Source organism: Lissotriton helveticus, chromosome 9, assembly GCF_964261635.1.
Source record: "Lissotriton helveticus chromosome 9, aLisHel1.1, whole genome shotgun sequence".
Classification (NCBI taxonomy): Eukaryota; Metazoa; Chordata; class Amphibia; order Caudata; family Salamandridae; genus Lissotriton; species Lissotriton helveticus.
The window spans coordinates 422171960-422194144 of NC_136070.1; the positions used below are offsets into that span (position 1 = coordinate 422171960).

The 22185-nt window shown below is 44.1% G+C and overlaps 1 protein-coding gene across 1 annotated transcript; it reads right to left on the reverse strand.

The window, feature by feature from the left end:
* Window positions 1-5123: 5123 nt before the first annotated feature.
* LOC144781381 (heat shock protein HSP 90-alpha) lies at window positions 5124-20930 on the reverse strand. Its single transcript, XM_078660193.1, has 11 exons — window positions 20629-20930; window positions 19640-19795; window positions 19184-19550; window positions 16921-17054; window positions 15964-16272; window positions 15507-15672; window positions 12996-13186; window positions 7971-8118; window positions 7617-7885; window positions 5931-6264; window positions 5124-5544 (listed from the first exon to the last, which is right to left on the reverse strand). The coding sequence occupies exons 2-11, from the start codon at window positions 19793-19795 to the stop codon at window positions 5435-5437; spliced, it is 2184 nt and encodes a 727-aa protein (XP_078516319.1). The 5' UTR covers window positions 20629-20930; the 3' UTR covers window positions 5124-5434.
* Between the last annotated feature and the right edge of the window lie 1255 nt (window positions 20931-22185).

Genomic DNA, 22185 nt, shown 5'->3' on the forward strand with positions numbered 1-22185 from the left:
GGCCCACTAAATTTGAGAACGTTTCAATTAGTTTTTACCCTGACTTTACTCAGGCAGTTCAGAAACAGAGGATGGGCTTTACGGGTGTGAAAAGACGACTCAGGGACCTGGGACTGAAATATGCTATGCTCTTCCCGGCCCGCCTGAGAATCGAACATGCTGATCGTGCATTCTTCTTTGACCGCCCTGAGGTGGTTAGTGACTGGTTAGACACTTTGTCGACGCATCATGAGGGCCCGGAGGACTCGAGAGGCGCTGAGGGAGGCGTGGAGGGCCAGGAGCAGTGAGTCTGCATCGGCGAGCCATCATCCGCTGCAGTGGCTTAGAGACTTTGTTTCAAGCATTGTGTGAATGCCCGGGGGTGGGGGAGGTTCGGGGATCTTCCTCCTCTGGGGACTTTTTCTCTCTTTTTGTAGGTTAGTTTAATGGGGCGACAGGCACACTGCAAGTTGGGGTGGCTATTAGGTCTACCGCAGGGGTGCAGGGAGGGGGGTTTGAATTTGATGGGTTCCTTGGGGGTGGTGGTGGGGTTCTTTTCTCTTTGTTGGTTTCGAGGCTGTGCTTTGCTTTACAATTGCTTTCATGTGTCTGTTTCGGGATGGGAGGGGCGGTCGGTCTTCTTCCGGGATGGGGGGGTAGGGGACTCAGGGTGTTGAGCTGGAATGTTAACGGTCTTGGGGACAGGATAAAACGTGGGATTGTGCTACAATATTTGAAGAGACACACCCCAGATGTGGTCTTGCTTCAGGAGACCCATTTGGTGGGCAATACATGTCATGCATTGGACAGAAGAGGCTATCGTTTGGTGGCACATTCCGGCTTTACTTCGGGATCAAGAGGGGTTGGTATCCTGGTCAGGAATTCCCTTCCCCTGGAGGTAGATGGCACGGTGCTGGATGACAGGGGCCGCTATGCTGGCATTACGGGGAGATGGGAGGGGAAATTGATTTCCATACTGTCTATTTATGTCCCGCCTGGGCTGCAATCTACCACATTCACCGACTTGGGTGAGGTTGTCCTTGGTTTGCCCGATGGCTTACTGGTGTTGGGTGGGGACTTTAACTCTGTGGCGAATGGAGAGAGTGATCGTAGCCCCCCCAGGCTCCTCCCTCCCTCGCAGTTATGGTTGGGGAAATTCTTGGATGCCTTTGGTTTGGCCGACTGCTGGAGGCAGCTGCACCCTGGCCGGCTTCAGTACACTTTCCACTCGGGGGCTCATGGCAGTCTCTCGAGAATTGACTATTTCCTCGTGCCGGTGGTGCAGTTGCTCTCTGTGCGTGAAATTAAACACTTGGCTAGAGGGATCTCAGACCACTCCCCGATATGGCTCCACTTGGATATCTGTTTGGGGAATGGGGGCCGAATTGCCCCGATAAATCCATGGCATTTTCAGGACCCTAAGATCAGAGCAGAGGTGGTCAAATGCATGAATTTTTATTTTGCTGAAAATGAGGGATCGGTGTCTTCCCCAGTCTCCTTATGGGAGGCCTAAAAAAAAAAAAAAATATCTGGATGTAGAAATTACTCAAAGAGAAGGTCTGTTTACCACAAACCTCTATCGGAAGGAGACAGATAGAAATAATTTACTCAGGTTTGACAGCCATCATCCCCCAGCTCTTAAGAGACATTTACCTTATTCACAATTTCTCAGGGTGAAGAGAGTGGTCTCAGAAGAAGAACAACTGAAAACGCAACTATCCACAATGAACAAAAGATTTTTGGATAGAGGCTATCCGGAAAAAATAACGCAACAAGCACTACAAAGAACGATGTCAAAAACCAGAGAAGAACTACTGTCAGGCCAAATAAGAAAGGATGAACAACGACTCACATGCGTTAGCAAATACTCAAATGTAAGCCAACAGTTTAAAGCCATCATCAAAAGACATTGGTCAATGCTGACATTAGAACCGGATTTTAAAGGAATATTTTCCAAAGAACCAATGTTCGCGTATACGAGAGCTAAAAACATTTCTGACTTTCTCAAAACACCAAATGAACCCAAGGAGGAAAGGAATTTTCGAGGTACCATCCCATGCTTAAACTGTAGCAACTGCCACAATGTGATGAAGGGTAATGAAATTACTCATCCCATGAAAGGCAACAAGATACATCTTAAAGTCAATGCTACATGTGATACGACCAATGTGGTCTATATGTTGAAATGCCCGTGTGGCAGCGTATATGTGGGACACACAGAAAGGAAATTCAAAACAAGATTAACTGAACACAAAAGCAACATACGCACAGGTTCCTTAAAATCCACAGTGGCGACACATTTTTTGGAGAAGAAACATCACATAAGCCAACTAAGAGCATGCATCTTAGAGCAGGTCGACAAAAAAGAAGGATTCACCAATAAACAAAACTTATTGAAGCGAGAAAATCATTGGATTTTCCATTTGAACAGCCTTAAACCAAATGGGTTAAATGACAGAACTGAGTTTTTGTGTTATTTATAGTAACATGATGTACAAGCGGCGTGTTAATATGTGTGAATTTGTTTGAACATGCTGAAATGTAATTTACAGTACTATTGGGCAGCATATTGCCCTTATAACCATAGGCCCACCATGTAGCGACATGAAGTTTAACATGTTAGCACAGTTATTTAGTGAGCACAGAAATCATGTAGGCATCGATATCCTAAGCAAAAAGCCTTTGTTTGTTTAGGTAGCAGTCCATAAAGTTGATCACGAACGCGTATATATAAAAAAAAGTGGCTCGCGTTTACGACACGTTCCCAGTGACGTAGCGCATGCGCATAACACAACAACCTGGTTTAAACCCGGAAGAGACAGACGCGCGTAAACGCAGCGGCAGTGAAGAAACGCGAGTGATACTCGTTTCAGGTAAGAGCATTACCTAACAGCCCTCAAAGGTGTGGTGATAGATAAGAGACACAGAGGGGGGAGCCCACTGAATTTAAAACGCAGCATGTACACCAATCACGGGATATTATTTTACACCGAAGTATGTTAGCATAGACAGGGTGTACGAATGGAAGGAATAAACAAACTGATTCACCATTGTCAAACTGCTAGGGGGATAGTTCATGCACACTGAAAAGATGTTTAGAAGGGTTTTTAAGCCAGTACAGTTACCAGTATTAAGCACAGGAGCGTAATATGTATGAGGTGATTAAATGTCAAAATAGATGTGTTATTAATATTCATTTACAACTTGAATAATATAGGATTGAAGATTATTAGTATGCTCAGAAACTATTGTTTGTTATACCACCGAAATGCATTGGATTTAAAGCAATGTTTGAATATTTGAAATCAGATGAATTCAATATATAAAATGTGTGGAACTCAATGAAATAAAAATGAACACAAGGAAATGGCCATGACCAAGTAAATTATTCAAGAATGTAGCAGGATCTTCATCAGCAACATACCCAGTGCCTAGGGGGACAGTTGTATATGACTATATGACTGCTACCACGATTCATAGACTACACTTCAGGCGGGAAGTGATACCCTGGTAGCACGGCTAAGATAATTAAATAAGTTGAACCAATAGAGGCGGTGCACGTCCCTAGACTTCTAGTGTATTGCTCAAACATCATTACTGAAGCATACTCCAATGCATTTCGGGCATAAGGACCGCCCTTCTTCAGAGAGCAGTACTAGAAAAATGGATAATGAAACATAATGTAATCCAATGCAATAACTGAGAAATTGTAACATATGTGACCTTGTTATAATATAGCTATGTGGTGCCCAATGATCGTGTCCAGTGAGACCAAACCTCTGTTAACGATGACGTAGTTCGTCACATGATCACGATACTAACCAACCACAATACGAGCAGTATTGGAGTATGCTTCAGTAATGATGTTTGAGCAATACAATCATTGAATGAATGAAAAAGAAAATTCTTTGAAATTACAAACAATAAAGTAAGAAGTATTATCATCTTCGAAAAAAGTGTGGAATCCTCATTTCGGACAGAGGAGTAAATAGTGTGCCTGTGGGGATGCAACTAATGCACTACTAGGAGCACTTCTTCAATTCATTTATCGACGTCCATGGACGGAGGACGCCACCCATAGAGCACCTGGAACAGTTTAAGAAACCAAAACCAGAATCAAAGCATTGAAAAAAATAAGGCTGTACACCCGCCTCACCTTATCACAACTACAGATCAGCCCATTAAAAAGTGTCCTACCTGCAAATGTAGAGACTAGCCAGAATCCCAACTCTAGAGCCAGTGGAAAAAGTGCAAGGAAAACCTGCTTAGTATTTATTATTAGTTAGCTTGTAAAGCACCTGGTTACTCCAACAGATTGTCCCCGCGCTAGAACATCAATGGAAACCCCTCAACAATCCTGACCTAGCAACCTTCCTGCGCATAGGCCTGACAGAATAATAAAAGCAGAAATATTACTTCCGTCCACCAGACGGGAGACGGAAAAGTCAAGTCCCAAGTGAGTTAAAAGAGTAAAATCCCTGCCCAATCTAACGTTCTATGAATATTTCAAATTGCCTACTTTTTTTGGTATATTTACCTTTTGTACCAAGACTTCTTAGTGAAGAATGCAAATGTGCTCTTCTGACTGAGCAGAAAACACGGGGGGTTAGTTTGAAGAGCATTAACCATTTTTCTGATTTACTGGACTCAACAGGCTGTTGTGAGGATGGCTTGCCAGGCATTTAGATGGCACAACACCCTTCTTGGCATCTTATTCCTGAAAAATATGAGCATAGTCTTTCCTGTGCCATTTCTCGTTCTTAATGGTGGATTCGTATGGAGAAATATACATTGTTAATTTGAGTGGGGGACATGCAAGTCTTTTTGATTGAATAGGATAAAGGAGGGATAGAGAAGGAACTGTCTAGAAAGTGTTATTTGGATGATAGTAGTAGGAGAAGGCTTGGGCCACTTTGCACCACATCATAGCGTTTGACAAGTATGTCTTCAACTACTGGAAGACTGTGTGTAACCTCTTTGGGCAACTGTCAGAGCTCAAGTATTTTTGCAATTCAGGAATTCTAAAGCATGATTAATTAAATCATTAAGTTGTCATTAAACCAGTAAATCAAAAGGCATGATACCTAAAATGAAGTGGGCCTGAAATGTTACGCAATACGATAATATGAAAATGGAAAACAAGATCACACAAAAATCAATCAAATTTATTTTTAACTTCAATTAAACATACCTCTGTACAATAAACATAAGAATCTCGGGTGCAAATATAGTAAGAAAATATTACAACAAAGCTATACATTCACTCTACCCGCCATAAACAGAATCCTTGTGAACTTTCAACTTTTCAGCCTTTAAACTGAGAAACAATTTTTATGACCTTTGAAACAGTCCATCCTTCATAGAAGTGGCATTTTCCATCAATGGCATTGAATATTGAAGGAGAAAATTAAAAAACGCCTCTGAAAAATAAAAGTCTTTACATTTACATTAAGTTTTAGTCCACTTCTTCCATTCGAGAAGAGTCCCCATAGTCACCTTCTAGAGGAGGCATCTCCTCTGTTACTTGTGTGGTGTCATCCATAGGAACATCATCTTCATCAATACCTGCAGAGATGTAATGATCAGGTTAATAATGAGTGAAACTACCAAAACCCTTTTTTGTGTTTTTTGCTACAATGATTTTTTTACCCATCTGTAAATAGTGAAGTGGGTTCCAGAATCACCTTCTAAACCCCAAAGTTTCCAGTACCAGCTGTATTGGTTCTTTTTCCTATTTAAGTTGATACGCTGACCAGAAATAATGGACTAGCTTTATTAATGGCAAACAAGGTTTGGGAGTGATGAACAATTTAATTGATCCCACTCCCAAGCCAGGTACAGGTCAACCACTTTTAACTACATATGTAGCTGCAACAGAGGTGCTCAGGAAGTAATTATCAACGTGCTCAAATACAATAATGTTGGTACATTCTTTACGAATGGTACTTTACCTAAACCAAGTTTAATCATCCTGTAGATTCGGTTAGCATGAGTTTGTGGATCCTCAAGTGAAAATCCAGATGACAACAGTGCGGTCTCATACAGCAGAATAACAAGATCCTTGACAGATTTATCATTTTTATCTGCCTCTGCTTTCTGTCGTAGAGTCTCAATGATGGAATGCTCAGGGTTGATCTCCAGGTGTTTTTTCGCTGCCATATAACCCATTGTAGAGTTGTCTCTCAGCGCCTGTGCCTTCATGATTCTTTCCATGTTAGCAGTCCATCCGTAAGTGCTCGTCACGATGCAACATGGGGATTCAACCAAACGGTTTGATACAACTACCTATTAACAAGCCACAAAAGGAATCATATTAAACCCATTTTATTGGGTTATGTAAGACTTTCCTAGAGTACATTATTGAAGAATAGCATGATAATGGAGGACAAGTTCAATTTATGCAATAGGAAATTAACAGGAGTATACCCCCTAAAGCCCCACCCCTCGAATTCATAACACAGTGCTTGTGAGATTCTAGTTAATGAAAAAAGCTTTAAACGACACCAAATGGTTGAAACGGTTACTTTTTTATTGGGACATCTTGTAGGCAACCAATTTAAGGGATCTGGAAAATATGAAAAATAGGGCCCCGCATCTTAGACGTTCTTACCAAATTTATAAACCAAGAGGTTTTTGTAGGCTTTACCGGTTGGACTAAAAGAAGCATCGCCTTTAATTAAATGATAGGTCCGCAAAGATTTTTCACTACCACGGAAAAATGCTTAGTGTCGACCACCTACTGTTGACACAACCGGGGTGGGGTCTTTTTTTGTTCCGGTCAGGGATGGATAGTGGACTTGGGCAGGATTAAAGAGCATTGTAAGCCCCACTCCAAAATAACCAAAGCTGTTCCACCACTAAAATGCACCAATAACATACATGACTGCATGTCCAGTTACTAAAACCCTCGAAATTACCCCAAAAGTTTATATAATGTGCCAAAGAGGAGACCATGTTGCATGCGAATATCAAACACTGGAGAAATCAGTTTTTTAGTTGCGTTAATATTTCATTAATAAGTACACTGGGATTGCAGTGCATATATTGCAGGTAGGTTTTCTATGTTTGACTTCGTGGGTCTACACACTTGTTTAGTTATGTACATATATCCCCCAATACATACATATCAAATGTTTTTAATTTTTACATTGTTATTTAATATTCAAATTCAAAAAGGCGATTGGAATGTTAATGGAAATGGGATTAATAAATATTAGGATTCATTTTTTGGGGGTTTAAAGGTATGGGTTGGCAATCAGATTTTAAGGTTCAGTGATGGTAGTAAAGCTTTCCAAGTACAGTCTTTAGGGTAGTAAGAATTTTTAAGAGTTCAGGGAAGGGTAGTGTATGGGTGGGTAGCATTGAGCTTCTAGGGCGAAGGGATCAGTAATGTACAGTGGAAGTAAGGGAATTTTGTTGGGCAGGAATGGCTGATATAAAATAAATGTACACAAATAAAAAAATGAACTAACAATTTAAAGATGAATATTGTAATAACATTAACTTAATTGACATGGTTTAATTGACTCCCTGTGTAATTAACGACAAAGTAGAATCTGACAGGTTTTTTCGTGCTAATCATTGTTTAAAGGTAACACTTGGATACAGCCTCAAATGTCTTAAACAAGTACACATACCTTTTCAACTTTCTTTTCAAGAATATCCTTCATTACTTTACAGAGACTTTCATATTTTGCTTTTTGCTCCTCTTGCTTTTTCTTTTCTTCTTCGTCTTCAGGAAGCTCCAAACCCTCTTTAGTCACAGAGACCAATGTCTTTCCTTCAAACTCCTTAAGCTGCTGAACACAGTATTCATCAATGGGTTCAGTCATGTAAATAACCTCCAAACCATGCTTACGTAGTCTCTCCACAAAAGCAGAGTGAGATACCTGATCACGGGTTTCACCTGTAGAGTAAGTAAATAACATTTTCTATACAGGAATTTGTAAACTAATTAACTTGTCAAAACACTGTGTACAATTGCCTCTTACCAGTGATGTAGTAAATGTGCTTCTGGTTTTCTTTCACACGTGACACATAATCGGCAAGAGACACCATTTCGTCACCAGAGGCTGAGGTATGAAACCTGAGCAACTCAGAAAGTTTTTTACGATTCTGTGAATCTTCATGAATGCCAAGCTGCAAGGTAAATTAAAGAACAGAATGATGCAGACTTTATGACACCATTGAATAAGCTTGCTCTATAAGGCAGTCAAGAACTCAATAGTATTCCAGGGTCCATGCAACACTCATACAAATCTGTCATAGTCCATTAAAGAGACGTTGGCAAGTTGATCCCCACTTTAGCTAGAGTGGTAGTAACGACATTGTTATGATGCAATTAATGCACACCTTTAAATGCTCTAGAGGGGACCAAAAGAAAAAGAGGGCCCTGTTTACTTGTGAACTGAAGTGATCTCCCTAGACTCAAACACTGCAGCAGATACTCAAACTTGCACATTTTTGATCATGCATATGGCTTTCTGAATCAGGACCAATCAATCAATCATGCCTTTTGTATGGCGCACTACTCACCCGGGAGGGTCTCAAGGCGCTTGGGGGGAGGGGTATGCTACTGCTCGAACAGCCAGGTCTTGAGTTGTTTCCTGAAGGCGAGATGGTCCTGGGTCAGCCGAAGGTGGATGGGGAGGGAGTTCCAAGTCTTGGCAGCCAGGTAAGAGAAGGATCTTCCTCCGGCGGTGGCTCTTCGGATGCGTGGTACGGCTGCGAGGGCGAGGCTGGTGGACCGTAGCTGGCGGGTGGGCGTGTAGAAGGTCAGGCGGTCGTTGAGGTACTTGGGGGCCCAGGTCGTGGAGAGACTTGTGTGCGTGGGTGAGGAGCCGGAACGTGATCCTCTTGTCGACGGGGAGCCAGTGCAGGTTCCTCAGGTGGCTGGAGATGTGGCTGCATCGGGGGACATCCAGGATGAGTCGGGCGGAGGCGTTCTGGATGTGCTGGAGTCTTTTCTGTAGCTTGGCTGTGGTTCCGGCGTAGAGGGCGTTTCCGTAGTCCAGTCGGCTGGTGACGAGTGCCTGGGTGACAGTCTTCCTGGTCTCGGTCGGGATCCAGCGGAAGATCTTGCGAAGCATACGCAGGGTGTTGAAGCACGATGAGGAGACGGCGTTGACTTGTCTGGTCATCGAGAGGGAGGGGTCCAGGATGAAGCCCAGGTTGCGTGCGTGGTCGGTTGGCTTGGGTGCGGTGCCCAGGGCTGGGGGCCACCAGGAGTCGTCCCAGGCGGAGGGCGAAGATCCCAGGATGAGGACTTCCGTCTTGTCCGAGTTCAGTTTCAGGCGGCTGTCCTTCATCCACTCTGCGACGTCTTTCATCCCTTCGTGTAGGCAGGTTCTGGCGGTGTCGGGGTCTCTGGTGAGGGAGAGGATCAGCTGGGTGTCGTCGGCGTAAGAGATGATGTTGAGGTTGTGCTGGCGTGCGAGAGGTTTCATGTAGATGATGAAGAGGGTGGGGCTGAGTGAAGATCCTTGCGGGACGCCGCAGATGACTTCGGTGGCCTCGGAGCGAAACGGGGGGAGGCGGACTCTTTGTGTTCTTCCGGCGAGGAACGAGATGATCCACTCCAGTGCCTTCTCTTGGATACCGATGTTGCTGAGGCGCTGGACTAGGGTGCGGTGGCAGACCGTGTCGAACGCAGCGGAGAGGTCCAGGAGGATGAGGGTCACTGTTTCCCCCTTGTCGAGCAGGGTCCGGATGTCGTCGGTGGCTGCGATGAGGGCGGTCTCGGTGCTGTGGTTGGCTCTGAAGCCGGACTGTGAGGGGTCGAGGGATCCGTTCGTCTCGAGGAAGGCGGTCAGCTGTCTGTTGACGATCTTCTCGATGACTTTGGCAGGAAAAGGGAGGAGCGAGATGGGGCGGAAGTTTTTGAGATCAGTGGGGTCCGCTGTAGGTTTCTTCAGGAGGGCGCTGATCTCGGCGTGCTTTCAGCTCTCCGGGAAGGTGGCGGTGTTGAAGGAAGCATTGATGATGTTCCGGAGTTGGGTTGCGATGGTGGAGTCGGCCTTGTTGAAGACGTGATGTGGGCAGGGGTCGGTCGGTGATCCGGAGTGGATGGTGTTCATCGTGCGGGCTGTGTCTTCGGTGGTCACCGTGGTCCAGGTGCGAAGGGTGGCGGTGGGGGGCGTTGGTTCGACGGTTGGGTGCGTGGGTGGGGCGTCGAAGCTGTTGTGGATGTCGGCGATCTTGCGGTGGAAGAACGAGGCGAGGGAGTCGCAGAGGTCTTGTGACGGAGTGATGTCGTTGGTGCCGGTGCTGGGGTTGGAGAACTCCTTGACGATAGTGAAGAGCTCTTTGCTGTCGTGGGCGTTGTTGTCCAGTCGTTCCTTCAGGGATTTCTTCTTGGTGGTGCGGATGAGCTGGTGGTGCTTGCGGGTAGCGTGTTTGAGGGCGGTCATGTTGTCGGTGGTCCGGTCGAGGAGCCAGGCTTTCTCGAGGGTGCGGCAGGTCTTCTTGGAGTCCTTGAGGTCGTCGGTGAACCAGGATGCCTTCTTGCTTCTGGGTCTGCTGGGAGGGTTCTTTAGTGGCGCGAGGTCGTCGGCGCAGGCGGTCAGCCACTGTCTGAAGTTGCGGGCTGCTTCGTTGGGGTCCGTTGTGTTGGCGGGTGGGCTCTGGCTGAGGGAGGTGGTGAGCTGGTCTGCGGTGATCTTGCTCCAATTCCTGTGAGGTACCTGTTGCGGGTGGTGGTGGGTCGTGGATCTTTTGAAGCTGAAGTGGACGCAGCTGTGGTCGGTCCAGTGGAGTCTGGTGGCGTGGCTGAAGGTGATGTACTTGCTGGAAGAGAAGACGGGATCAAGCGTGTGGCCGGCATAGTGGGTGGGGGTGTTGACCATTTGCTTGAGTCCGAGGTTGGCGAGGTTTTCCAGCAGGGCGGTGGTGTTGCGGTCCTTGTTGTTCTCCAGGTGGAAGTTGAGGTCCCCGAGGAGGATGTAGTCGGTGGAGGGGAGGGCGTGCGGGCTGATGAAGTCTGTGATGTCTTCGCTGAATTGTGTGCGTGGTCCCGGGGGTCTGTAGATGAGGGTGCCTCTGAGGGTCGTCTTAGGGTCGGTGTGAATCTGGAAGTGGAGATGTTCGGCTGCGGCGAAGGAGTCGTTGGCGTCGGTCGTGATGCGGATGGTGTTCCTGTGGATGATGGCGATGCCACCTCCGGTCTGGTTGATGCGGTCCCTCCTGATGATCTTGTACCCGTCCGGGATGGCGATGTCGGGTGCAGAGGAGGCGTTCATCCAGGTTTCCGTGAGGAAGGCGACGTCCGGTGATGTAGCGTCGAGGAGGTTCCAGAGTTCCACGGCGTGTCTGTGGACGGAGCGGGTGTTGATCAGGATGCACTTGAGGTGGTTGCTGCTGGTGTTTGTCTTGGCGGGTGCGGGGCAGGTTCGGAGGCAGGTGAACTTGCAGGTGCAGCAGGTGAAGGGTCCGTGGGTGCGTCTCGGGGTGGCTCGGCAGCAGGCGTGGGTCCGGCCGGCATTGAGTGCGTTGAGAGTGGCGGCGTCGTAGGTCAGTCGGGTCGTCTTGCCTCGGCGCACCTTCAGCGCTCCATCGGCGCTCCCGCTGCGCGGTCGCTCTGTGGACGTCATAAGTAAGGAGCCGGGAGGGAGGAGCAGCTGGGTGGCGGGAGCGGGGCGGCGAATGAAATCACAGGGGGGCGGGGCCGCAGGGAGGCAGCGGCGGGAAATTCCAAGAAGCAGCGGGCAGCGGGAAATTCCCAGGAGCAGCGGGGAAATTCCCAGGAGCAGCGGGCAGCGAGCGAAGGAATCTGCAGGCAGGAGGCGACAAAGGCAGGCAGGAGCGGCAGCAGTGAGTGGGGCGACCAAGCCCTGTGGAGGGCTGAGCGGTCACACTCTGTGGTCCCCTTAAGTAAGGAGCCGGGAGGGAGGAGCAGCTGGGTGGCGGGAGCGGGGCGGCGAATGGAATCACAGGGGGGCGGGGCCGCAGGGAGGCAGCGGCGGGAAATTCCAAGAAGCAGCGGGAAGCGGGAAATTCCCAGGAGCAGCGGGAAATTCCCAGGAGCAGCGGGAAATTCCCAGGAGCAGCGGGCAGCGAGCGAAGGAATCTGCAGGCAGGAGGCGGCAAAGGCAGGCAGGAGCGGCAGCAGTGAGTGGGGCGACCAAGCCCTGTGGAGGGCTGAGTGGTCACGTGCAATGAACATGCTTTTAAGGATGAAAAGTGAGGGAATAGAGCTAAAAACAGATGTAAGAAAACCGGAAGCATAATGCAGTGGTAAGAAAAGGTGAGATCGAATGGATTCCCGTGGGGCATATTATGCGATTCTCGCATCTCAAAGGAATAATAACTCATTTTAAAGTTTAGAGGAAGCATGTGAGAAGGACACCTTCTATTTGCCAGGTAAGACAAAAGAAAAACGGATGGTCAGACTGCCTGCACTGTGCGAGGATAGAATCATGGCTGATGTAAGTCAATGTTCACATTTTAATTCTAACAATATTTAACACCTATCTCAACCCCTGTACTTTGCCAGGTGAGGTTAATTAAAAAGAAGAAAAAGATATGCATTCACATAGGCCAACAAGATTAGAAATCGCAAAACGCAATTTGTGTGACAAGGGGAAAATGGTGCAAGATAGTTCACCCACCCACCCCGCCCCCCAAATGAAGATTCAGTACTTCCAAAATTCAACAAAAAAGTTCAAGACATTTTTTTTTAAAGCCGCCCTTTGTCTGGACCTACGCCAGTTTCTAAATGGGATGTAAACATTTCGATTTTGTGGAATTCCCATCACTTTGAGAAATAACATTTCGAAACAAGCATGCATGGAAAAGGGATGCCATAAAGTAATCCAGCCTTAGTGTATGCACCTTTTTAATTAGTAAAAACTCAAGTAGAGCACATGCTTATGAAAGGGTAGGACCGTCCCGTGCCAGTCTGCATCAACCGACAGTCAACTGATAAGTTAGTTGCCCCTAATGAGTCATACCCAAAATAATTTTGTTTTTACATGAAAACTACTACATCTATCTAGTTTGAAACTGGCAAAATGTCTTACCTTAAGGTTTTTGGAAAACTGTTCATAGAACTTTTTATAGTTATCTTTATCCTCTGTCAATTCAGTGAAAAGTTCCAAGCACTTTTTGACTATGTTCTTTCTAATAACTTTAAGAATCTTGCTCTGCTGCAACATCTCCCGAGAAATATTAAGAGGAAGATCCTCCGAGTCCACAACACCTCGTATGAAATCTGTCAAAAGAATGACAAGAATGATTTGCAAGCATTACAAAGTTGGATGGAGAAACAAATTGCAAATAGAAATCCTAGATTACAGCTTGGTTGCTCTAAACTTACTGGGCCAAAATAAACATTGATATGCAGCAAAATTAGATTATATGTCATCTCCCTTCTTATTCACACAAATGAAACTTTTATTTTTCTGGCGGAAATATATTTTGGCTATAGAAAATGGAAAATCCTTTTCAAAGATAAAATGTAAATCTTTTAGGAGTCTGCCTTAAGTGCACCCTTTATTCAAGAACAGCATAAGCACATATTCATCTTTAAACTATATTGCTGTTTAGCAACAAAAAAAAATATGTAACTTACTACAGAAATACCTCACACAAGCCCCATTTCAATAATAAAGATAAAACAGATCAGTCTGAAGAAACTTGAATAAAAATTCTTAATAGCACTGTTTTAAAAATATGTTTTGGACCAGATATCCATCAACTGTACATTTTACACACCTACCAAGTGGGAAGGAACGTGATTGTGCGTACATCAGGTACCCAAAAAACTATTTTTTTCAAAATGCAAACAGCCGTATGTAATTCTGAATACCATAAAGTTTAAAAGGGACACAGTTTTGACTTTAAAACATAATAGTACAGTGTTACGTGCTTTAAATTCTTTACCCGCCAACTACAGGTCACTATTTCTTGCCATTTAGAAGACCAGCCAAATTCTGGAATATTTAGTTAGCGTCAAATACACGGTCAGTCATGTTCAGATTGGGATCAAGCCTGGCTCAAATATTTTTTGTTATAATGCTATCAGAAAATACACCTTTTCAGGGTGAGGAAGTAGTTCCACGGTTAAAATTCCCACCAAATACACACATGAAATTGTATGTTAACCCCTTCGATGCTGATGACAAAGCCAGCTCGTCATCAACGTTACCTGCGGTGCGCGGATGACGAGCTGGCTTTGTCACGATCAAGCCATTTTTTTAATTCCCGCGTACAGCGGGAAACCGCGGTAGCGCGGTAGCGGTTAAAGGGTATTACTCCAACTCCTTTCAACACTGGAAAAGTTTGGAAATATGCTTCTTAAGAGAGCAAGGAGAATTTATTTTAAGGGGGGAGAATTGGCGTAACAAAACCCCCTCGGGACTCAATCGGGAGATTTCCGGCCAGAGTACTGTGCTGATGGGACTTCTCGGAGTTTGGGGACCCCGCACCCTGGGGGCAGAAGGGGCCTGTTACGCCACTGGGATGGAGAACTCACTATGTATAGGGAAAGTGAATTTGCAATCAAGCATGTTTTGTAAGCAGGTATTAGGCACAGATGTGCAAGGGATATAATTTCCAGACCTACTTCTGTATATGTATTCGTTCCTGAAAATCATGCAAGGCCCTTCTGTAAGAATGTAGGAATCTCCCCCCCCCCCCCATTTACCTACATGTTGCCCATAATGCGTTTGCACTAATTGTCCTTTTTTTTCTTTTACATATCAGTATGTATCTAACACGTTTTATTAAACAATACCTTAAATGGTATCTCTAGTTGCAGAACAGTTTACTAGCACTTTTTTCCTTCCAGTTGCAATGCTTGCATGTACAATCACAAAATTGCTTTCAGGTGTAGGCATATAATCGTCGAGTACGTTAACTACCATCAAACTTAATTTTGCAAACAATACACGTTTTTATTTTTACCGGAACCACTGTAAGCGGAGTTCACTGTGTTTCATTAGAGTCTTGTTAATATCAGAGGCTTTGCATTAATTAATAAATTACATCACTAGTTTGAAAAACTCTTACAGATACATATCTTGCCTTAGTAGCACACAAACCACTTTTACAGGTCTATAATGTGAACTGCTTAGACTTTGTGCTGCACGTGGTTGTGCCTGCTTGTCCAGCGACAAAATTAACTTGAAAACTTGCCCCGGCCAACAATACAACTTAGGGTAATTGCCTGCATATTAAAAGTGTATGAGCAGCCATAGCTCATATATCAAATATGTTGAAAAGTGTACGTAATCCGAGAAATCAGAAAGGTAACATCTTCTAAATATGCTGAATTTTAAATTACTTCTTGTTAAGACACTATTTTCATATCTGCAATTATACTTTGATAACATGTTCAAGATTTAAACTCTGTCTTCCTGAAACCATGCCATTTAAGTAATTTGAAACTAGGACGCGTTACCATCAGATCACCAACCTGAACCTATTGACCACTTTCAAATCAGCTCCAGCTTGCCATCATTATCAGTTAGGGTTTAACAAGAGTTATTGGCTTACTTTAATCAACAGAGTAGGGTCATATAAATACTTACTCAAGTATTCAGGTATCAGATCCTCGCAGTTGTCCATTATAAACACTCTACGCACATACAACTTTATATTATTCTTCTTCTTCCGGTTTTCAAAAAGGTCAAATGGAGCACGTTTTGGAACAAACAGCAGAGCTCTGAATTCTAACTGGCCTTCAACAGAGAAGTGCTGCAAAAAAATACATATACACACACACATTTACCTTTATTTGCCAAATGCTGATTTACACCGGTTTAAAAGTGTGTTGTGCTGGCAATGTGCAGTAGTGTAGTGTTTTGGTTGAGGAAGTCACAATCCACAGCAGCCAAAAAATTTAATTTGACTGAGTAGCTCATGAAAACACAACCAAAATAGCGTTTGAAAGCTAGGAACCCATAAGGAATTATTAAAAGAAACGGAATGAAGGTCATTAAAGATATGCAAGGGCGATCTATAAATCAACAGATTCAGGCAGTTTACCTTCACCGCCAAATGATCTTCCCAGTCGTTGGTGAGACTTTTGTAGAATTCACCATATTCTTCATTAGTAATATCGTCTGGGTTTCTCGTCCAAATAGGCTTGGTTTTGTTGAGTTCTTCCTGGTCGATATATTTTTCCTTAATCTTTTTGGTTTTCTTTTTGCCAGCCTTCTTTTCATCCTCTTCTTCGTCAGAACCAACATCCTCTATATCTGGCTTATCTTCAGTTTTATCCTCCTTCTCTTCTTTTTCCTTCTTTTCTTCTTCAGCTTCGTCATCACTTATCTCTTTATCACGCTCCTTCTCGACCTACAAAAGAGAGAGGAGGAAGAATAGTAACTATGCGTTTTACTGGGGCCATGAAGACAAAAATAAAGATTTAATTAAGGCACATGCTGTACTAAAATACATTTGTAACACTCATTTAAATAGTATTGACTTCAGAGTATGTTTAATTGGGGTCGCAGAGTTGGGAACACTTCTAGTGCAAGTGGTGGAGCAAAGACCATTAAAATGTAAACGAGTTAAAAAAGCATCTAACCATGATCTTGCAAATATGTACACAATTTGTAGTCAAGCACTTTTTGATTACTCAAAACCATGTTTAATTTTCACTTTCAGCCTTAGGAAAAATCGAATGCAACAAAATATATCTACATATACATGAATGTGGTTAATCACGTAGCAGAAAAGAACACATAAAAAAACACAATAGCTGTTTCCGTCATATTCAGGTGCCAGTGGTACTCTGACAATTTCTAAGCCTTTCCAACAAAATAAAAAAGTGAAACAACCGTACACGTAGGCATGCTTAAAGACTGGGTCTAAAATGGAAACATTGAAGAGCATTCTCTGGCAACTTAATGGGATACTGGGCAAATACATCTAGTCCCAGTCAGTTTAACAGTTTAGGCATCACTTCAGATTAAATGGTTTTGAAAATGTATGCATACTTACAAAAAGTGTGATAGGATATCCAATGAATTGGGAGTGTTTCTTCACAATCTCTTTGATTCTTCTATCCTCCAAGTATTCTGTCTGATCTTCCTTTAAATGTAGGACTACCTTGGTTCCTCGACCCAGAGGTTCACCTACAAACAGAACGTGATGAGATGAATTACTATCCAAAAGAAAAAGGTGGAGTGCAATATAAAGGGCTTTCCAGTGGTGCATATTCTAATGGCCCTGCAATACTCGACTTAAAAAAATAACTTTTACCTGTATTCAGGGGTACTTTCTGAGAATTCACACATTAGATTTTTTTAGGGTACTTTCTTAGAATTCACACATTAGGTTTGTTTTTAAGTGAATTAAACAAAATCCCACGCTGGAGAATGTAGAAGAGCCTAGTCTTGCAACAGCCGATTTACTTGTCTGAGAGCAACATTTCAGCCGAATCCCTCAAAGAAACAAAAACATGCACAATGGGTTCATGGGAAGTCATTAACTCTAAACGTACTTTATTCTAAATCAAAAATACAAGTTTCCCGTACAAGTGCATGGTAGACTCTCTACCATGAACTTGTACGAGAAGCTTGTATTTTATTTAAAGGTGACTGTTCAATGGATCGCCTGCAACCAGCTCAAACTAAATGCACACAAAACTGAATTCCTTCTAATCTCCCTCCCTAACAGTAACACTGACATCCAGGAATGGACCAAGTTTATCACAGCACTAAACTGCAAACCGACCATAGTGGAATCTAGCAAATCTCTTGGCATAACCCTGGACAGCAACTGAATATGCAAGACCACATCAATTTGATGGCTAAAACGGCCAGGTTTCACCTAAGCTACCTGAGGAAACTAAAACCTATCCTTGATACCTCTGACCTATCAATGGCAGTCCAGGCATTAGTTATCTCCAGAATCGAATATGGATGCTCAACCCTTTCAGGCCTGCCCAAGATCTCCACGACCCTCCTAAAAGCTTGCCTCAACGCCGCTGCCAGACTCTTAACAGGCTCAAAAAAATTCTACCACATTTCACCGCATCTGAAGGCGCTGAACTGACTTCCTCTTGAAGCCAGAATCCAACTCAAACTGGCATGTATCACCCACAAAGCACTATACACGAAATACCCAGCATATCTCGCCGAGAAAATCATGGTTTCTGGAGGAGCCAGAAACTCCAGGTTCGCCAGAGACATTGTGCTCCATCATCCCCACTTCGGAAAGGAAAAAACGTACAATCGTGCTTTCAATGGGGCCGCATCAATAATCTGGAACTCGCTGCCATCAAAGATATTCCCTCTTTGTCAATATTTAAAAAGGAGGCCAAAACTTTTCTAATGGGTAAGTTTCTCCCATATATCATGCATTGCACACACCGCTCAGTGGCTTTGCTTATTTTTGATGCTGCTAGAGTTTGGACTGACTGGCTGCTATCCATCTTGTACTGACCTTGTATTCTCACAAATGTATTTGCTGGATTTTTCTGCATTATGCCCTGAACATTGTATACACCCTGTTATTTCCAAATGTTTCACCTCCTCCTGCTTTTTTTTTATTTGACTATTTTATACTTGTATACGTGTTATCCCTGTAAAGCGCTCAGATACCCTAACGGGTCACGTTCGCACTCTATAAAACACTAAATAAATATAAAAGGAGATGGTATAATGCATTCACCCTGTGGGCACCTCCTTCGTTCTGTGCTTTGAGATAAACAAAAATATACAGTGGTAGGTAGGAGTGTGGTTGGTGGCTGGGGTAGGGCTAAGAGCATCACAGAAGATGGTTAAGAAACCAATATGTAGTGCTAGGGATATATGAATGTGAAGAAGTACGTCTTGTAATCTAACAAGTTTGGCATGGAAGAAGGAGGGCGTCTGAGCAGACGTGTGATCAGGAAGGCTTTGGATTATACAGGCGATGAAAAGTGCGGAGGAAGCATTTCCTGGAAGAAACGGGCCTAAAAGATTAGCGTTGAGGGTGCAACGACTAACACAAAAAATACAAAGCGAATCGTAATAACTCTAAAGTTTTTAGCAACTTGTTAGTCAGATACCACAAAGTAATAATAAAGTATGCAAACAGCCTGTTCTAGTACAGCAGCAACTGAAGAATTTAAAATAGTTATGAGCAAGTACCAACATACAGGAAATGTAAAGAGGCCTACTGAAGGAAAGGTGGAGAATACCAACTACAAATTATTGTAAAATGTCATTTCGCTGGGAGAATTGGTAAAGTCTTATGCCCACAAATACAAGTTACTTACCAGTGTCAATTCCGACAGTGAATGATCCTCCGGCCGACGACTCCCAAGCATACTGTTCATCGTCGTTGTGCTTTGTGATCACGCATACCTTCTCCGCCACGAGATATGCCGAATAGAAACCGACGCCGAACTGACCAATCATGGAGATATCTGCGCCTGCCTGCAACGCTTCCATGAAAGCCTTGGTTCCGGATTTGGCGATGGTACCCAGATTATTGATGAGGTCGGCTTTGGTCATACCAATGCCCGTATCTATAATTGTCAGGGTGCGTTCTTGTTTGTTGGGAATAAGCTCAATCTTTAAATCTTTTCCAGAATCCAACTTGCTTGGATCAGTCAAGCTTTCGTAGCGAATTTTATCCAGTGCCTGGAAACAAGGGAGTATGGTCAACTTAACTGTAAGACCATAAACATAACCAAAAATAGCCACAATTTTAGTAAGTAAGCGAGACTTACATCGGACGAGTTGGAAATAAGTTCCCGCAGGAAGATCTCTTTGTTGGAATAGAAAGTGTTGATGATCAAGGACATCAACTGGGCGATTTCAGCCTGAAAGGCAAACGTCTCCACCTCCTCCTCCATTGCCAGATCTTTCTTGCACTCTTCGGGCATCTGAAAAAGAAACAAAATTACCTTTAAACATCTCTCGTCGCAAGAAAAGCACGATCAGGATGGGTCACCTATATTTCTCTTAAGCTCATGTCTTGATGTGGGCCAAGCCACCAATCAGTAGTCAAGAGATCCACGCGCCACAACAGTAGAGCGTTCACTAATCGTTAGCGGTGGCTTATGCCTACAATAACAGGACTTTTACCAGTTAAAAGGCAATGCAATCCATTACGTTAAAACAAGAGGGCTACGATGTTGATTATGAAAAGCTGTAATTCGGAGCAAACTAGCCAACACTCAGCAATCAAAAGTACCAACGATCGTTAGTTATTGGGACATCGCATTACCTGCCCAGTGGGTCATGCAATGTACTGCACCGCGAGTACCCACTTATCAACTGAAAGTTAGGATGCAGGAGCTTGCCCCTGTAAATGGCAGTACATCGCATTTTAATCAATGTGTTCTCACTGGGTTCAACAGCTCGTAGATATAACTTTAACCTGGATTTAACCAGAAACAATCTAGAACTAACGGCTCTTGAAAAACAGCATATGGCGTTTAAGAGACACCCTGCTAAAGACTCGGAGGAAGTACACCAGGGCGCTCTATTGCAGACGAGGTTCAGCACTATGTACGGCAAGTTTCACGTCTACTCTTAACCATACAGGAATTCTGACAAAGCGCCCACGCCCCTGAAACGAGCGAGAATGTTTAATAGGGCGTAAACTGTGTGTGGGAATACCATCCACGGTTCAAGTACTACGGGAACCTCCGTAACGATTAAGGACAGAAAAAAGTTCTACTTTTCCATACACCGTCTAACAATGCCTGCTCACCTTCCGGCCAAGTACCGAGGGCTTTCGGTAACGTAGACTCCCACTGAAGGCTTTAACAGCACGCTCCTAAGGTTAATAAGGTCCTACGATTGTGCTCTTTTTGTTTGCTGCCAGACCCGAATTTACAGTAATCCCGTTCTAGGACAAGACCCAGTTAAATTTGAAACTCAGACTATATTTCGTCACTCCCGTAGTCTTGTGCAGACTCCAACCGTGAGCTACCCCTTCTCATTTATATAAATGACACGCCTGCTGGATAGCTCCAACCGCCGCCCTCCTGCGCGAGCAGTCTGGAAGACTCTAGAAGCTCGAAGCTTCCAGCTCCGTCTCGCGGTTCCCGCCCCGTGAGCACTTACGCAGTACTCGCCCGAGCCTGTCAGATGGCTCCGGGAGGCGGAGTTTCTAGCGCCACAGCGTCTTCCGCAGTCACACAGTGAAGTGGAGCGTGGGAAGCAGTCAGTGTTTTTTCCCGTGACCTCATCATGCCCTCTATCTGCTGTCCGTGTTGACCAGTGATCGAAGTGGGCGTGGTCGGCAGGGCACGGCGTGCCTCCACTTCATTTATTTCATGCAATCGGTTCCCCAACTTTTTTGTTTTAACAATGCGTCCCAGGCTGCCATAAATAGCCACATCATATAGATAAGATCAGCAGTTTGAGGACGGGTGCCGTGGGCGGAAAAGAACTCTGTATTTTCCTTCTTGCCCAGAGAAGACAATGACTGGGTACACTGCAGTCGCTGGCAGCTGTGTTGCTCTCTTTATGTCTCTGTCTTGCTCCTCCTCACTTGCTGAAAACCCAGACTAAAAGAAATAACTCTTAGTCCATTTCCTCTCTTTTCCTTTATTTGTTCCCCAGTGAAAAGGATCTAAAAAATAAAAAACACTTTTGCTGGAAATGTCTTTTTCTGACATTTTTCTATTTCAAAATGCCTGAGAGAAAAAGTTCAAAATACATTTTTTTTTAAAAATAACTTACTAAAGGAAGACAGAGAGGCCAAATTGGTTTTATTCACACCTGCACAGATTAGCCACACTTTACAGAGTTTGCCAGTTAAGCGCTCATTTTGTTTTCTCCTCTTTCTTTGAAAAGCATTTTTTCCCTTGATGGGGAGGTGCACCATTCCTGGAGGTACTGCAAAATGTGTAAAGTGGAAAACATTTAATGTGATTATTAGGAGCTGTTTTCCTTATTTTAGTTTATAAATTGTGTACCGCAACTCTGTTTTCAGGGATGTGGTCTTTATAAACCATACTGCTTACGTTTTGTAAGCACATAAGCAACGGGCATTAAAACGGGTCCCTTCCGGGCCCTGTAGTCATGTCCTTAACTTCGCAGGCAAAAACACCCATTGATTTCTGAATAATAAGAGTAATGTGTTAAGGTAACCATGTTGTCTGTTGATCCTGCTTACATTTCACATGCTCTACTTAATCTAGCATTCTCTAGGAGTGCTTGATTTCCACTATACTACTTCAACACTAATCCTCTATGGGTTCCAGAGTAGCGTGCTACTCGCCAACAAAGTGTTTCAACACCTCATCAGGGTTACAAGCCC